Source organism: Sceloporus undulatus, chromosome 2 (genome assembly GCF_019175285.1).
Source record: "Sceloporus undulatus isolate JIND9_A2432 ecotype Alabama chromosome 2, SceUnd_v1.1, whole genome shotgun sequence".
NCBI classification, from domain to species: Eukaryota; Metazoa; Chordata; class Lepidosauria; order Squamata; family Phrynosomatidae; genus Sceloporus; species Sceloporus undulatus.
Genome location: NC_056523.1, coordinates 159,593,940 through 159,610,349, shown reverse-complemented (window position 1 = coordinate 159,610,349; position 16,410 = coordinate 159,593,940). Strand labels below are relative to the sequence as shown.

Here is a 16,410-nt window from a genome sequence, read left to right as displayed (position 1 = left end):
CTCCAACCACTACATTGCACTGGCTGATTAGTAGGATCAATGAATTAGGGATAACAAACAACACTGGAGCACTCAAGGTACATTTCAATAAGACTCCCTTTTCTACCTGGAGCGTCCCCATTTCTGGGGTGATCACAGGAACAGCAGACACCTTCTTTGCTGATGCAGCCACCTCATCATCAAACAGGCGCACAGCAATCTTCCCCTATTTGAGAGAAAAATGTCACATCAGTTCCACAGTTATGCCTTCCACCAGATTGTCATCAACAAGGTAGTATGGGTAGGTAGTATGGGAAAGAAGTACCTCATTATTATCTGCCTTACAAGAGCTTGCTGAAGCTAACAGGTCTCCAAAGATAGTTACTACATTTTGGAGCTGTCAAATGAAATAAATAATACAACTACACCATTCTTGAACCTGCCACGTAAGGTAAATTCTGTGTGTGCTTGAGCCCCATTGAAACTAATGGGGCTCATGCACAGAGCGTACGTGCCATTTCCTCTGTGTTGCACAGCTTTCAGCATAAGCTGAAATCTGCGTATAGCGTGCCACCATATGATGCGGGCACACTGTAGTTAAGGTTTTCACTAAATGACCATTTTTTACCTCCACCTCAATAAAAAACAAGTTTTATAATGTAATACAGCAACAGACTTAATTCAGAAAAACGTCAAATCACAATTACCTAAAGCCATTGAGAATAAACATAACATGTTACACTTAGCTTAACAAAATTAAGAAAATTAAGAATGCAGCTGAAGCTGGACATAGATTTTTAGGTTAAAAATTTGCATGTTAAAGGGATTATCAGTTTTCTACCAAAAGCATTAGGAACCATACCTCAAAATCAATATTCTCCAGGACATCTATAAATTGGACAGAAAAGTAATATTGGAAGAAAATCTTCCACAATCCATGATCCATATTTTTGTCATGTAGGGCCTCCTAAATCCAGTACATTAATATTCAAATAATATAATGCGGGGAACATCTTTCTTAAAAAAATAAGACAAATAATCTGCAGATTCATTAATATTCTATAAATGTAATGATGTAAACATCTCTCTTAATAAAATAAGACAAATAATCCTCACAATTAGGACTCTGTTTGGTCAGTCCATCATAGGAAAAAAGTACTTGTTCAAACTATCACCAAATCTAATTGAAAATCAATGCTTTGAAGTTTGCTTTTTGAGCATACCGTACATTTTATAGCAAGGAATTCATGACAATAAAAAGGAACATTGGTACTTACCTGTGATACATTCCAGATAAGGTCCTAGCATCCTGTAGAATGGGTAGCTCCTCCCACTTGATCCTAAATAGGCAGAAAATTCAAAAAACAATACCCAGACCCCTTTGGAAGGCAGTCATTAGCCAGCCAAGCAAACCTCACCACTGACCAACAGTCAACAGCAGAGCTATCTTGTATCTGATTTAAAAACCAAGGTAAACAAACAAAGGGGAAAAGTCATAGAAGATGAGGCGCTAACAACAGGCCAACAACAAAATCAGAAAAAGAGAATCATTAGGGGTACCCGGACCCTCTGTCAGCACAGTGTGGGTAGGATCCTAAGACCTTATCTGCTGGAATTGAACATATCACTGTAAATACAGTCTGCCTTCCCCATACGCGGTCTTGCCGTATGCAGACTTGAGCTCACACAGACGACAAGCCCAGAGGGGGGACAAAATGGCACACGCACAGGAGCGTGCTGCAATTGAAATCAATTGGACCTGAGGGCCCACGTTTTTTCCCATATGTGGAAGATGGGTCCAGAATGAATCCGCTGCATATACAAAGGGCCTACTGTACCAAAGTTCCTTTTCCCAGCAGACAAAGTCCCACTGTCCTGTAGAATGGGATTTACCAAAGCCCCCCTTTAATAGGGAAGGAGGTGCAACTACTCAACAGAGGTTCTTGGCACCACCTGCCGAAGCACCACACTCCCAAAGACCGTTTGAGATGTCTGACAGACGTGGAAGGAGATTTCCACATCGCCATCCTGCAGACCTGCACCAGGGATGCATTGGTGGCCCAAGCCGCAGCTGTTGTCACGCTCCTGGAGGAAAGAGCCCTCACCCCTTCCCAAGAAAGAAGCAGGTGTGCAGACTGGTAACAGGCAAAGATGTAGTTCCTAAACCATCAGCCCAGGGCAGACAAAGACCCCTTCTACCTCAGGCACCACTGCTGGAGGGAGGCGAATAGCACCTCCTACATCCGAAAATTCATGTCCTCTTGATGTAGATTCTAACCACTCTGCACACATCAGGTGTGAGCTGGAGCCCTAACAGATCCCTTACCAGATGATGGCAGGCTGGAAGCAGATGTATAACCTGCGACACGTGGAACACAGACTCCATAGGACACTGAGGATGAATCCATAGTACCAGCTGGTGAAAACGACATCTGGAAGCCAGGATGGACTCCTCCACAGTACTCTGTTTGTCAATCTCCAAGCAGTCACTGGAGTCCCGCTGGGTTGAGGCCATAACCAGAACCTCTGGGAACCATGGTCCTCTCATCCACACTAGCTCCACTAAGATCACCTTTAACTTGTCCCTCCAAATCTACCTTGGAACCTTATACGAGGGCGGGATTGGGTCATAGGAGAGGAAACAGTCAGATGTTTCTGCCCCTCTGACCAGAACCCAGAGACAAACCTCAGGAATGTGGCCTTAACTGGCGAAGCAGACAACAAAGAGGCGAACATGCCCGTCTCAGGATAGCCCAACACATCCAATGTTGTCTGGGAGATTGGTGTCCATTCTACACCACCAGTGCGCTGATGCACAAAGGCCTCCCTGAAGATGATCTGCCTGCAGACACAAGAATTTTATCTTTGCCCGCTGGCACCACGGGCACAACTCCTCCATCAGGGCCCTCATTTGTGTTTGTCACTTATGATACCGACGAGGCTTTGTCGTGATGTCCGTCTTCACAAAGACAATCCTGCTATTAACAAAGTCGCTGAAAGAGAGTAGGATTGTCCTGACTGACCACAGCTTCCGCCAGGGGATGCAGTGAGACTGCTCCTCTGAGGCCATCTGCCCTGAGTCAGATGGAGGCCAACATAAGCACCCCCTCCAATCAGACTTGATTGTGTTGAGATCTGGACTCTCCCTGGTTCCTCAAACCGGATGTCTGTCAAGAATAGACAGGCAGGCCCACCAGCCAAGAGATTCTGGGTCCCAGCAGGGAACAGTGGTTCTGTGATGGTTCTTCAGTGTGATGGCCTCCTGGTGAGGCAGGAGAGGCCCAGTAAAGACCTGACACAAAAGATGGTCCAAGGGAGGCAGAGTATCGCTCAAAACCCCAAGCCCTGAAGGAGGGCTAGCAGCGAGAAAAAACCTGGCCCTGACTACTCAGGATTACGAGGACTGCCGTGGAGATAGCCATGGTCTAATCCTGCAGCGGGAACCCCATCCCCACCACTGTTGCCAAAGGCATTCCTGTTCACTGGCAGCTCTGAAAAGGAGACAGGAAGGATCACGAGGAAGCCATGCTGCCTCCATGACTGAAGCGTTTCCTATCTGTTATGCTGGCTCTGGAGTACCAACACTGACACGTTGCTGTGTAGGCCCGTCTTCCTCCAGCAAGCCACCTGTGACATGATGCACTTGGCAAGTGTATAAGGGACGCTGGCAGACACAAAGATAGGGCTTTGAGCTGGAGTAACCAGTAGTTAAAGGAGAAGTGCAGGCATAGGTGGTAACTCAAGTGAAACGCATCCCTAAGGCCCAAGGCAGAGATTCCCAGGCTGAGCTGCCTCAAGGATGGTTGGGAGTCTCCAACCGGAACCTCCTCTTTGTTATCATAATTAACATTACCATCATTATCATTGTCAACATCATCATTATAGTTACCATTATCATTATGGATTGCCCCTCAAACGACCATTTTTTACAGGTCTCTTTACAAGGCAAGAGCTGATTCTAGGTATCCACCTGTAGCCATTCACTTAAAGCTGCCAGCAAGAGGCAATGCTCCACAGAGTTCTTCCTCCCGAGTGATGGGATAAATATCTTGTGGGGCCTGCCGATGAACCCTATCCATAGCCTGATCTCAGTGAGTCTAGGATCCACCGGTCTGATGTAGAATATTTCCAACTCAGGAAAGAAGGAGGAATCTTGTTGTAGCATAAACCCATCCAGATTAAGACATTCAGGTCCTATGTGCCGGCAGTGTGCCAAGCACAGTCACGCACCAGCCCAGGTGCTAGCTGTGAGGCGCAGAACCTGCCAGGGCAAGCGATTTTTCAAAACCCCTATTGGGGTTTGAACTGCCTTTGTGACTGAGTCTAGTGGGCAGAGTGGAGGTTCCTTGAGGGGGCATTGCCCTGATGGTGATGTCCTGGCTCTGAGTAGCCTCCTGACAGCATGGCGAATGGTGAATCTGGTCACCCTGGGCAGCTCACATATAAAGACCCCACATAAGCCAGGTGGTCTGCAAGGTAACCTCCCAAAATAGGCCATATAAACACAGGAGAAAGGTCCTAGCCACCATGGAGGTGGTGGCCTAGGTTCTGACAGCCATAGCCAAGGTTTCATATGCCTTTATAAAGGCCAGCACTGACCCCCTCTCCCCAGCAATTTTCAGATGTCCACTCCATCCTTGAACCTCACAACAAATATTGGGGGCACCAGAGCAATCTGGGGAAGACGAGGCCTGTACATGACAACGGGGCCCACTAGGGAAACCTGCAGATCCATAACGGCCCAAAAGGGGGATTAAGAGGCTCCTTGTCCAAGGAGAACGTGGATCACTGGAGCCAGTTTGACCCACCCAGCCCTGATCACCTGAGCTGAAAGGAGTAGGGGATTGCCTAACACAGAGGCTGCCGGCACTGGAAAACAAGTCCTCCTCAATCCCGGAAAGCTGCCATCCTGGGAGGCTCTCTGGTCAGGCAGAACAACGCCAAGGCATCTACAGCAACCGGTGATCCCAGGCAGACCCCTATCCAGGCGCCAAGCAGGCCTGACCCTCCTTAGCTTCCAAGATCCAAGACCACTCCTTCATCTCCGCCTAGGAGAAGATATGCAGAGGAGGGCTGCCCTGGCCAACATCCAAGGCTATGCTGACTCTGAGGTAAAGACCTCTCCCGCCTCTAGCTTTCCTGGTAGGGCCAAGGGAGAGTCAAACTGCCTGTCCGATAGGCCTGGAGGTCTGTAAGTTTCCCTATGGGGGGGTGATGGCTCCGAGGAGACAGGCAGATCTCATCACTGTCCTCTCTCCAATGTTGCTTCCCCACCATACTCACTAAGATCCAAGGTGGAAACTGGTGGCCAAGGATGGTTGCCGCCATCCACATGGCCAAGATGGCGGCCACTGTTCACATGGCAAAGATGGCATCCAGCACTCATGTGGTCAAGATAGAGACCATCTTCCAGCCCACAGGCATGACAGCCCAAAAGGGTGTCCCTCAATGGTCAGCTAGGAGACAGTAACTGGCAGAGAAACCTCACAGGGGTGAAATAGCTTAGTACCTTGTGCATCCTAGGCACCCAGCTTGCAGTACAATTGGTGGCTGGAAAGCACTTGAGTACTTAATGTACCCCTCCCCCTCCTCTGGCACTCTGAAAACCCATAGATAGCAGGCTGCTGCTCAGGGAACATTGCCCTGTTATAAACAGCTGGTACTGCAGGTTGGCAGTTCGAGGCCTGGACGCTGCATGATGGGGTGAGCTCCCATCACTAACTACTCCCAGCTTCTGCCAACCTAGCAGTTCGAAAGCATGCAAATGCAAGTAGATAAATGGGTAGCACTTCTCAGTGGGAAGGTAACAGCATCTGGTGCAGTCATGCTGGCCATATGATCACCGAGTAGCCTCTAACACTGGCTCTTCAGCTTAGTAATGGAGATGAGCACTGCCCATGGTCGGACATGACTTGACAACCTTGTCAATGAGGAATAACTTTACTTTACCTTTTACTGCTGATGGGGGGGCTCGGCAGGGAGGGAGAGCTTACTTACAGACCCTGGATCCAGCGATGTGAATGAAGCCAGTTGTGCCCCCAAGTCCTCTGGCCCTGAATGGGCTGGGCGGAGGAATTGGGCATTCTCAGCAATGCAGAGGGTAAACCCCTCTTCTGGCTGTGCCCCATCATCTCCTCTCAGGTGCAGCAGATCAGCCTGCTGTGCTCCTAGTCCTGGAGCCAGTGCAGGATGCCCAAAAGGGGAGCCATTTTCTCAGCAACGCGGAGAGTAAACCTCTCATCTGGCTGTTTCACCATATCTCCCTCCAGTCATTGTAGATCAGCCCACTGCACTCCTGAACCTGTTGCCAGCTCAGGGATGGGACAAGCCCTCCCCATCATCCTGGCCTATTTAATCAAGTTTGGTCTCACCAGCCAAGGGAACCCAGTTCCCACACTAGGGAACCAGCAACGAAGAAGGTGGTGGATGGAGGCCAGGGAAAAAGTCCATAGGTAAAACGAACGACAAGTCTACTCAAGACCAAGAAATTTGGCTGACTCCAAAAATGCATCCTACTAGAAGTGCAGACAGGAAAAATACTGGCTTCCAAAGGGGGTAATAGCCCCTCGCACTGGGGGCCGGGTATTGTTTTTTGAATTTCCTGCCTATTTAGGAGCAAGTGGGAGGAGCTACCCATTCTACAGGAGGATGGGACCTTTGTTGGGAAATGCATGTACCATCACAGTCTTTATAAAAGCATTCCTATATGAGCTGAATGCCTCTGAGCAACATAAATTCAAGTTATTATGCACACTTCCCCCCCCCCCCCCCCGTGGAAGGCACTCTCTACTTTTCACCTCCTCATGCATGAGTCGTCAAATGGGGGAGAGAGCTTGAGTTCTCCCCAACTAGGCTGAGCCCCTCCTGAAATGTTCTAGCAAAATTTGACCACATACATAGCTGTGTCTCCTTGGGCATTATCAATTAGAAGTGTACCAAATTATCAATCACCAAGAAATGTTAAGACAGCAATTATGATTGAACCCTCCCAAGGATCATAAAGCCAGTCTGCATTCTGCCCTAGACATACTTGGGAGTAAGCTACAATGAACACGGAGACAGCAATTCTGAGGATACATTGTGTTTGTAAGAGCCTCCATATTTAAGTATGCTTCAATAATAATGAATGGGGAAAGTAATTTGCCCTCCCCCAAAAGTACCTTCAAGTAAGCAAAACTAGTAATGATCTTAAAAACAGCTGTTGCCTCACCTTAAGAACAGTTCCAGGGTCCCTTCACACATGAACACTTACCCAGGGCACTGCAGTGTTGTCCTGTTTGGAGCCCTCTGTGACCCTCTGTGGGGCGACACTGCCTGTCACCTTAACCTGTGAAGGGCATGATTTTAGCACAGTTTCTGACGCTGTCCCTGATGTACACTAGCCACAACAGATTCTAAACCCTATTCTGGCTTTGAAAAAATTTAATAAGACATTTGTGTACGTTTGTCAACTTTTGAGTTAAAATCAGACAGTTATCACATTAAAGTCACAAGGCTGTAATCACTGCTAACATAGCCATTTGCTTTGCTTTTTCATCCTTTTTGTCATGCATGAATGTTTTTAGCCCTCCCTGTGCCTAGTCACCTCCCCCACACATTACATAGCCACAATTTACTACAGTTCCCTCTTTATCCATGCAGACTTCAGGCTAAGCAGTTATGCCTGTCAGATTTTGTAAGTTCATTGGCATCATTTTCCTTTGCTTTGTCCTTTACATCCTTTGTTACATGCCCCTAAGTTTTACGCTGAACACATCCAGGGGTCATATCAAAATCCATTAATTTTGGTCCCAAAACCTGCCCTTGACTTACATGTATAAGGCCGACTTATAGTCAAGCGTAGACCTTTGGATCCATAGGGAGATACCGAAAAAGCAGTAACAGAAGTCCCATTCTCCCTAATAGCAGTGTGACATACGCGTACCAACTAGCACGACAATGTGCACACACCGCTATTGAGGACAAGAAGGGCTTGTTGTCCACAGATGCTTAAATCCGCAGTTGGCAAATCCATGGATAAGGAGGCCCCACTGTATATGCAGTAGTCCTTCTGTAATTCTTCAGATCATCAAATTGCTCTCACCTCCTCTGTTTCTGTTGGGTGTTGGGTACTTACCCTTCTGCCCTTACAACAGGAAGAAAGAGGCACACGGTGGCATGTCCAAGGACTGGGATGCTGATCAAATACAAGAAAAAGTATTCAGAGCATGACCTGATACAGTCACAGCAAACTGCAAAGCATAGAACTTGAGAAAGGGATGAAACTAACAACTCAGGAAGGACTGATAGCTCAGTGTCAGAACACATGGCTTTACATGTAAAAATTCCCATGTTCAACCCCAGGCACCCTCCAAGATCTTGGAGGACAACACTGAAAAAGACCTCTATTGAAGACTCTGGAGCACCTGCAACTGCCACTGCCGCCGCCGCCACCACCACCACCACCATCACTTAGGGTGGACAACAGTGGACTCAATAGAGTAGAAGTGGGACTCAGTATAAGGATGCTCTGTGTTTCTACAGTAATTTTCCCCAATGTTCCTATCCCTCATCACCTTTTCCATCCAATAATTTCTATGGTGCCTCAAATTATAAGGGGAAAATAAAAGTAAAATATTTAAATAATGTTACTGAAAAAGCAAATAGAAACTATAGAAGTTACTGTGCATTAAACACTCATACCAAAATAGGAGGGGAGAGAAAATGAGAGAATGAGCCACTTTCGGCTAGTACTTAAAATTCCATAGAGTGGACACCAGTGAAGTGCCTCCACCAAGAAAAGCCTATCCCCATTTGACCCCTGCCTAGCCCAAGAAAGTTAGGCCAGTGAATATGATCTAAAGGGCCAGACAAGCTGATATAGGTCCCAACATACACACAGAGGAAATGGGCAAGTAAGAGTCCATTCAGGGTTTTTTGGACTGCTACTCCTATCAATCCTTAGGATTGTCTATGCTGGCTGGCAGTGAGGGGAACTGCAGCAAAAGAGCAGAGCTTGGAAAAGTTAGGCGCCTTACAGACAGGCCTAAGCGGCGCCGTCGTTGCGCCAGGAATACGCGCGAGGGGCGGTGCTTCCGGACGCGCCTTGCCCCTCGCGCGTATTCCTTATGGCAAGATGGCGGCACCCTATACAGATGGGTGCGGCCATCTTGACGTAACGGACGCACAGCGTCCGGACGTCTAAACCTGGAAGAGCTGTTGTGAGTGCGCGCTTTGGCGCTTGCGGCGGCTCTTCCGGGTTGCCGGAAGGAGTGCGATTTCTGCACTCCTTTTTTGCAGCGCAGAGGAGTCGTGCAGTGTGGCTGCTGCGGCTCCTCCGCGCTGCAACCAGCAGCGGCCCAAGACCGCCCCTTTTGGGTGGTCTGTAACGGGCCATTATTTCTTTAACTAGAATCCTCTCTGATAGCATATAAAGAAGCATATGTCTTGAAGGCCTCACTTTCCCTGCTCCTGACAATAGGGTTTATAGATCCAAACAGCACTTTTTGCCTTGAACCTGGAAACACACAGACAGCTGGTGAAGTGGGTGAAGAACATTTAAGCAGTGTTGAAATAGTCTTATATTGGTGGGGACACATGCTCTTTCCTTTCAAGCCTAAAGCAATAAAGGACAGAATGAGACGCAGACCCAGTCCAGCAGAGCTGCATTCTCTCCTGTCTGATCCCACAAAACCTTGCACTATTGACATGATCTGGCCTTTGCCATACTTTTTGCCCATAGTTAGCTGAGAACTCATTGCAGACTTCACAGCTAGAAACTGTCCTTTCCCCCTTGTCAGGGCTCAGAAAAAGTTCATTTATTGAACAACTCCCAGAATTTCCCAGGCAGCATGGAGGCAATTCTGGGAGCTGCACTCTGTAAAAAGGAGGCTTTCCAAGCTCGCCTTGTCTCAAGCACAAACCAAGGATTGTGGACAGCTAATGGGAACCCTTCTAGCCAGTGGATAAGGCGAACAGTCAACAGCAGAAAATCTGTCACCAGGTGTGTTGGTTAACTGGGCTCCAGAAGCCTCTGACTTCTTTAGATCTGTGAAATGGGAAGGAGTAAAGTGGGGAGGGGGGGAGATGAAAGAGAAAAAGTTAGAAGATCTCAGCTGTTAAGACAAGTCTTTTCCTAAATGGCACAAATCTACACACGTCACACACAACCCCCTCTGCAAACTATACCTTTAAGGCCCTGAGTGGAACAACAGGACACACGACCAAACTTCCCTATTGAAGATACTTTTATATGGGGATCCCGCAAAAAGCCACTTTCACCCTATAGAGAGAGAGGGAGGGAGAATCAGTACTTGACTCTTGGAGTTGTATTTAAAAAAAAGGGAACATTTCACAAGTCTATAATTTCCTATTGAACAAATCAAGGCTTACCATTTACCTCTCTTTTAGCCCACAGCTGTTGACATACTCTAGCTGAGTTTTTATTCATGAGCTCCCAAAACAGATGTCAAAGATGTTCAAGCTTCTACCTTTTCTACTAAGTGCCCTATTCTGCTGACTGACAAGACAGCTGCTTTATAGGGCCTTTTTCACACCACACAATGGTACTGCTATGATTCCGCTTAACTGTCATAGTTCCATCCTATGATGTTTGTAGTGTAAGAAGGGTACTTAAGACTTCCTCACCAGGGAGCTCATCTAATGCCTCACTAATCTAACCCCAGGATTCCTGCTGATCCTTACGTAACGCAAAACTGCACCATCCACATGTAAGAAGGAAAATCAATGTTTGCCAGACTATAGAAGATTCTATGGACCTCCCCCTGAAAAACATTCCTGGGAAACATGCTCACTGGCCAGAGAAACCTGACTGATTGCTAGGGATGGAATACCAAGAAGAGAGACATGGAAAACTGTAGGACAGAAGACACAAAAAGAAGCATCTTGGAACAGGCCATAGCCTGGTGAAAAACATTCCACACTGGAATGTGATATCAGAGCAGAATCTGAGGAGGGTCAGGGTACCCTGAAGACTAATGAATACTCTCAGCCATTTTATGTTAAATATATCTCTCAGGACTGTTCCAATGACCCTAGAGATCAGTAGCCTTCTTCCTTAGCTAAAAACACTACACGGCACATGAGAATCCTAAGAAGACGAGTGGGGAGGCCCATAGTGCCCCAGTCCAACATGGATGCTCAACCCAGCAGCCAGTCACCTTGGTAACAGAGAGGGTTTTACAGAAATCAGTGCCCTCATACTTTGCTCACCCTAGTGCTGCTACACAGGACAGGAGGCTTCTGAGCACCTTTCACTGGCACCCGCTGGGCCAAGCTCAGCTTGCCATTGGCCCCTAGGGCAAAACGACTCAAGCCTTCATTCGAGAGGATGCTCGCTTTGGCAACTGGGTCTGGTACAAACTCTTCATCTGCAAATACAAGGGGAAGAATTGTCAAGGAGATGGGGGGTGGTTCAGAATTAGCAGAGCTGTTTGTGTTCTGCACCAAAGAAAGTCAAGGACTACGCTCAGAGCACAACACAACCAACTATCCTGTTAGTTTTGTTGACTGTTATTTTATTTTCATGCTTCACTTTGAACACTCCAAGCTTTTTATGAAGGAACAATTTGAAGATAATAGATGGACTGCCTGGGGAAGGCAAGAAAAAGGTTCAGATAACTATTATTAAAATGCTCACAAGCTCCATCATTTGGTTTTGGACTTTGCTAAAAGCAAATACAGGTTAAGTCTCCCTTATCTGAAACGCATGGGAGAAGAACTGTTATGGAATTTCGGAATATTTGTATGTACCTCATGAGATAGCATGGCAGATGGAACCCAGGTCTAAACATGAAACTCATTTATGATTCATATACACCAGGGGTAGCAACCTGCGGCCCGTGGGGCCGGATGGCGGCCCGGCAAGGCCTTGGGACCGGCCCCAGCCTGGTCCTGCCGCCGATTGCCACTGGGGCCTTTGGGGGGCAATTGTCTATAGAAGCCCCAGAAACATGCATTTATATTAACATTTTTAAAAAAATCAGCAAATTTTTTTGCATGTCCTCCATTTTTTTTAAAAAAGTGTCTTCCATTTGAAAATTGTGTCCTACATTGTCCTGGTTTATTTATATATTTATTTTTTAAAAAAATTATTTAATTATTTATTTTTTGGCTTCGGCCCCCCAGTTGTCTGAGGGACAGCAACCCCGGCTCAAAAAGGTTGCCTACCCCTGATATACACCTTATACACATAGTCTGAAGATAATTTTATACACAATATTTTAAATAATTGTGAGCATCAAATCAAGTCTGTGTACATTGAACCAACAGAAATCAAAGGTGTTACAACTTTGGATTGTGGAATATAGTGGGGCCCCATTATCTGCAGGCTTGCCATCTGTGGATTTAAGCATCTGCGAATGGCAAGCCCCATTGTCCCCAATGGCAATGTATGCACGCTGTTGTGCACGTTGCACTGCCATTAGGGACAACAGGACTTGAGGTCCTGTGTTTTTGGTAACCATGAGGTGGGGGGTCTGGAACAAATCCCCCACAGATACCAAGGTTCAACTGCATTTCAAATTTCACCATTTTAGATAAGTGACATTTAACCCTTACTATCAAATTAATGTACATAATTAACAGTGGGCAAAACTGTTGTCTGCCTGTAAGCCATTTAGAGGACAGAACCTACACCCACTCTTGTCCATCCATCTGGATTATAAAGAAAAATATTTTCGCTCACCTTTCCATGATGATCCTGTGGCTTCATTTGTCCCAGTTGAGCTGCAGTTGAAAAGCAAAAAATAATACAGTTACAAGGTGTTACATGTGAACAGGGCCTCGCACCTCCAGGATTTACTCTCGGATGTATTATTCAAGCCGGGAGCAGTGGTATGATTCAGAGAAAATAAGGAGATCATCATGCCTAATCTTCATGTTCCTACTGAAAAAAGGGCAACTTGTCTTCCCTCAATTAGATACATTCAAAGCAAGGAAGGAAGAGAAGCAGCAACCCCAGTTTTCATATAGTGCAAGACGAAAAGCAGAGTCACTCTCTCCACTATGGCCACATGTCCTCTGTGGACAGCAGAACAGCCCACAAAAGGTAGACAACATTTACTTTCCACAGAGCCAGTCAGTGCCCAGCTATGAGGGGTCCATAGAGTCTCACATTACAAGCAGGGCATTCTGGGAAACTGATGGTGATACAGCAGCACAGGCAACCACCCGGACAGTACGTCTCAAACTTTGTCTTAGCCCGCAATTTCCAGAAGCTCAAGCTAGCACAACTTATGGTCAGGGATGCTGGGAACTAAAGTCCAAAACAGCCAGAGGGCAAGCTAAGTATTTGGACTCTTGCTGTATCTGGAGAGACATGCATTGATTATTCCTCTGGTGCAGCATTTCCTCAGCAGGAAAGCAACTAGCAGAGTTCTCCCAATACCTCCCACATGATTCAGGCCAAGAGTGATCAGGAAGACTCTCCCAGAGCAATGGTGATTGTATGCACACTTTGTTGCCCTCACACATCCCCATCTGAGGCAGAATTTCCCATGCAAATAGGAGAACCAGCAATGCTGCAGTACATCTCCAAAAGAGATATTACACCTCTCCACCAGAAGAGTGACAAAGCAGGACAAAAACAACCATTAGTTTACTCATCATGCATTGTGGCCTTAATACAACTTCCTTGTCTTTCACAAATGTTGCAGGCCATTCACCTATACAACCCATTGGGCATTACTGTTACTCTCTCACCTTTGGATACCCGCCTGGGTCATTCTGGTCAGACATTCTGTGCTGGGCTTGGCTGCAGGATCTTCAGATTTGCCCACTCCCAGATCCTGTGCTGTCTGTTTTGGCTTAGCTGCCTCCACCTGATGCAAATGTCAGAGAGACACAAGGTCAACTGCTCTTAAGCACAGTTCTGCTGGCAGAAGCCACAAAAACAGGTAAAGGGGCAGCTTAATACAGTAACCCATCCATGACTATTGCCCCCTTCAGAACACTCCAATCAGCTTTTCCAGAGTGGGGAAGGAGAGCAGCTACTCAAAATATTGGCATACCACATGGAGCCATCACAGGGACAGTCCATGCAAACAGGAGCAAGGACTACTTCAAAATGATAGCACTTATGCTGCCATTTTGGAGCAGTCCTTCTAGTAGTGGAACTGCTCCCACACTGACATTTTGGTAGTTGTTCAAGACTGCCACTCTATTGTGTTGTGCCCTGACCAGCCACTCAAGATAGTGCTTGCATCTGGTTTCATGGTGGGAAAGTACCATCTCAGCTGCTAGATACTAATTCCAAGAGGCTAGCCAGCCTGGAATCTGGGATTCTTTAATCTCCATTCATAAAATTCCTTGTAACTTTGCTAAAGTAGAGTAGCTCCTAAGCAAACATGTTCAGAGACTGGTAGAACCTTTCAAACCTTTCACCACCCCTAGCTATTTAGCCAGTGCTGCCACATGCTCGTCAGAGAGAAGAGAGAGCATGCATTACTCACCCTGGGACCAATGTTCTTGAGATTAGTTGACAATGTCTTTAGCTGCTGAGTGTTCAGAGCCAGGCCACAGGACTGTGGGTGTTCTGAATCTGCCATGAGAAAATAAAATGAGGCATTTATAGTTTCAGATTCAATTCTCTGTGCCCAGAAGCAGTAAATTCAGCTATTTCAGAGATCCAGTAAATTGCAATGTGGAAGTTGAATGAATGAGTCTCAGACCCCAAATTTATTCATACCTTTCGAAGTTGATTTGGAGATGCAAGAAAAGCGAACAAGATTTCCTTCAGGAACATTCATATACAGGGAGCCTCGGGCAGTCTACAGGAAGAGGGAATATATTCATTAACCCAAAAAAAACCCCACCCTAAGGCAAAACAGAATGCAGAGAAGCCCTTAGTAACTACATGGCTCAGTCTAAATGGCTGAGTCTACCACAAGTACTGTATTGATTGCCACTTCCATAGTTTTCAAGAAATGGTAGATAGCACACACAACCAAAATGGAAGGCATACACCTAAAGGTGGATTTTCATGCAGACTAGGGTAAAATTTTGCTGAAGTGGATTTTTAGGATAAGCACAGAAAAGCCTTCCCAGTACACAGGAGAATTCTGTTCACGTTTATTCATCAAAGCTAAGTACCAACACAGAAGAATTTATGCAACTGCGCACTAGCCCAACACTAAAGCTAAGCTGGAACTGGAATTCTTTTTGAAAGGGAAAATTAAATCCAAGGAGAAAAAAAAATCAACACATGGGAAAGTAGAATTTCAAATTTCTTTCATTAAATGTTCTCATTAAAAGCTCTCTTAATCTACCTACCTAAGAGACTATATTTTGAGCTACTGCCTCACTTATAATAGAAGTGTGCCTACATTCCTGCTCTACTCCATTTATAGATCCATTTTCAGGCCTGATTATGGGGATGGAAACAGTTTTGGTCACCTCAGTGGATGACCTATGCAGGGAACTGGTCAGGGGGAACTGTGACCTGGTTGGTTTTGTTGGACCTCTCAGTGGCTTTTGATGCCATTGACCATGATATCCTTCTGGGATGGGGTTTGGAGGTATTGTTCTACACTGACTATGTTCTTTCCTGAACATGAAACCACCGAGAGAGGCTGTCCAGAGGTTTAGGGTCAGGTATCACCAGAATGCTGTTGATACCAACCTTTGTTACTCCTTTCCAACTAATTCCAAGGAAGATGTTGAACTGGTGCCTGGCATTTGTAATGGACTGAATGAGGGCAAACAAATTGAAGCTTAATCCAAACAAGACAAAAGGTGCTTCTCGTCAGTTGAAAGACAGATCTGGAAATAAGGATTCAGCCTGTGTTATATGGGGATATACAGTGCTCTCGCTTCATACACAGGCGTGCCTTATGCAGCTTTCTGCATACGCTGGAAGCTGCTCTGGAAGAAGCAGCACCATGTGCCAGAAAAAGCAATGGGGCTTCAGCATACAAAGAATTTCCCTTACACAGGAGGGGGTCCGGAACGAATCCCCCGCATAAGGGAAGGGACCACTGTACTCCCCTCTGAAAACACAGGTTTTTAGTTTAGGGTACTCCTAGATTCAGCTCTGACCCTGGAAGCCCAGGTTTCAGCAGTGACCAAGAGTGCTATTGCATAGTTAAAACTAGCGCTCTTACTGCACCTGTTTCTGGAGAGGATGGATCTGGCCACGGTGGTACATGCCTTAGTTACCTCCCATTTGGATTACTACAGTATGTTCTACGTGGGGTTACCTTTGAATGTTCTCAGATTTTCCCGTTGGCTGCAGTCAGATTTTTAACTGGCTCCATGGGCTGCCAGCCCGTTTCCAGGTACAATTCAAAGTGCTGATTTTGATCTATAAAGCCCTATATTGCTTGAGTCCAGGACTCTATCTCCTTTGATGAACCCATTAGAGTGCTAATATCATCTGGAGAAGCCCTTTTCTCTGTCGCACCACCCTCTCAGGCTTATTTGGTAGGAACAAGG

At 46.3% G+C, this 16,410-nt stretch overlaps 1 protein-coding gene across 7 annotated transcripts in view; it reads right to left on the bottom strand.

The window, feature by feature from the left end:
- LOC121922034 (trophinin associated protein) overlaps positions 1 to 16,410 on the bottom strand; it is a 36,815-nt gene that overhangs the window by 12,047 nt on the left and 8,358 nt on the right. For all 7 annotated transcript variants that reach the window (XM_042450900.1, XM_042450904.1, XM_042450901.1 and 4 more), the window contains 10 exons: positions 14,666 to 14,747; positions 14,430 to 14,518; positions 13,681 to 13,799; positions 12,665 to 12,705; positions 11,191 to 11,348; positions 10,147 to 10,240; positions 9,882 to 10,006; positions 8,096 to 8,155; positions 7,232 to 7,306; positions 107 to 205 (listed from right to left, as the gene is read on the bottom strand). In XM_042450900.1, the coding sequence (XP_042306834.1) occupies positions 107 to 205; positions 7,232 to 7,306; positions 8,096 to 8,155; positions 9,882 to 10,006; positions 10,147 to 10,240; positions 11,191 to 11,348; positions 12,665 to 12,705; positions 13,681 to 13,799; positions 14,430 to 14,518; positions 14,666 to 14,747 (942 nt within the window). The remainder of the gene's footprint in view (positions 1 to 106; positions 206 to 7,231; positions 7,307 to 8,095; positions 8,156 to 9,881; positions 10,007 to 10,146; positions 10,241 to 11,190; positions 11,349 to 12,664; positions 12,706 to 13,680; positions 13,800 to 14,429; positions 14,519 to 14,665; positions 14,748 to 16,410) is intronic.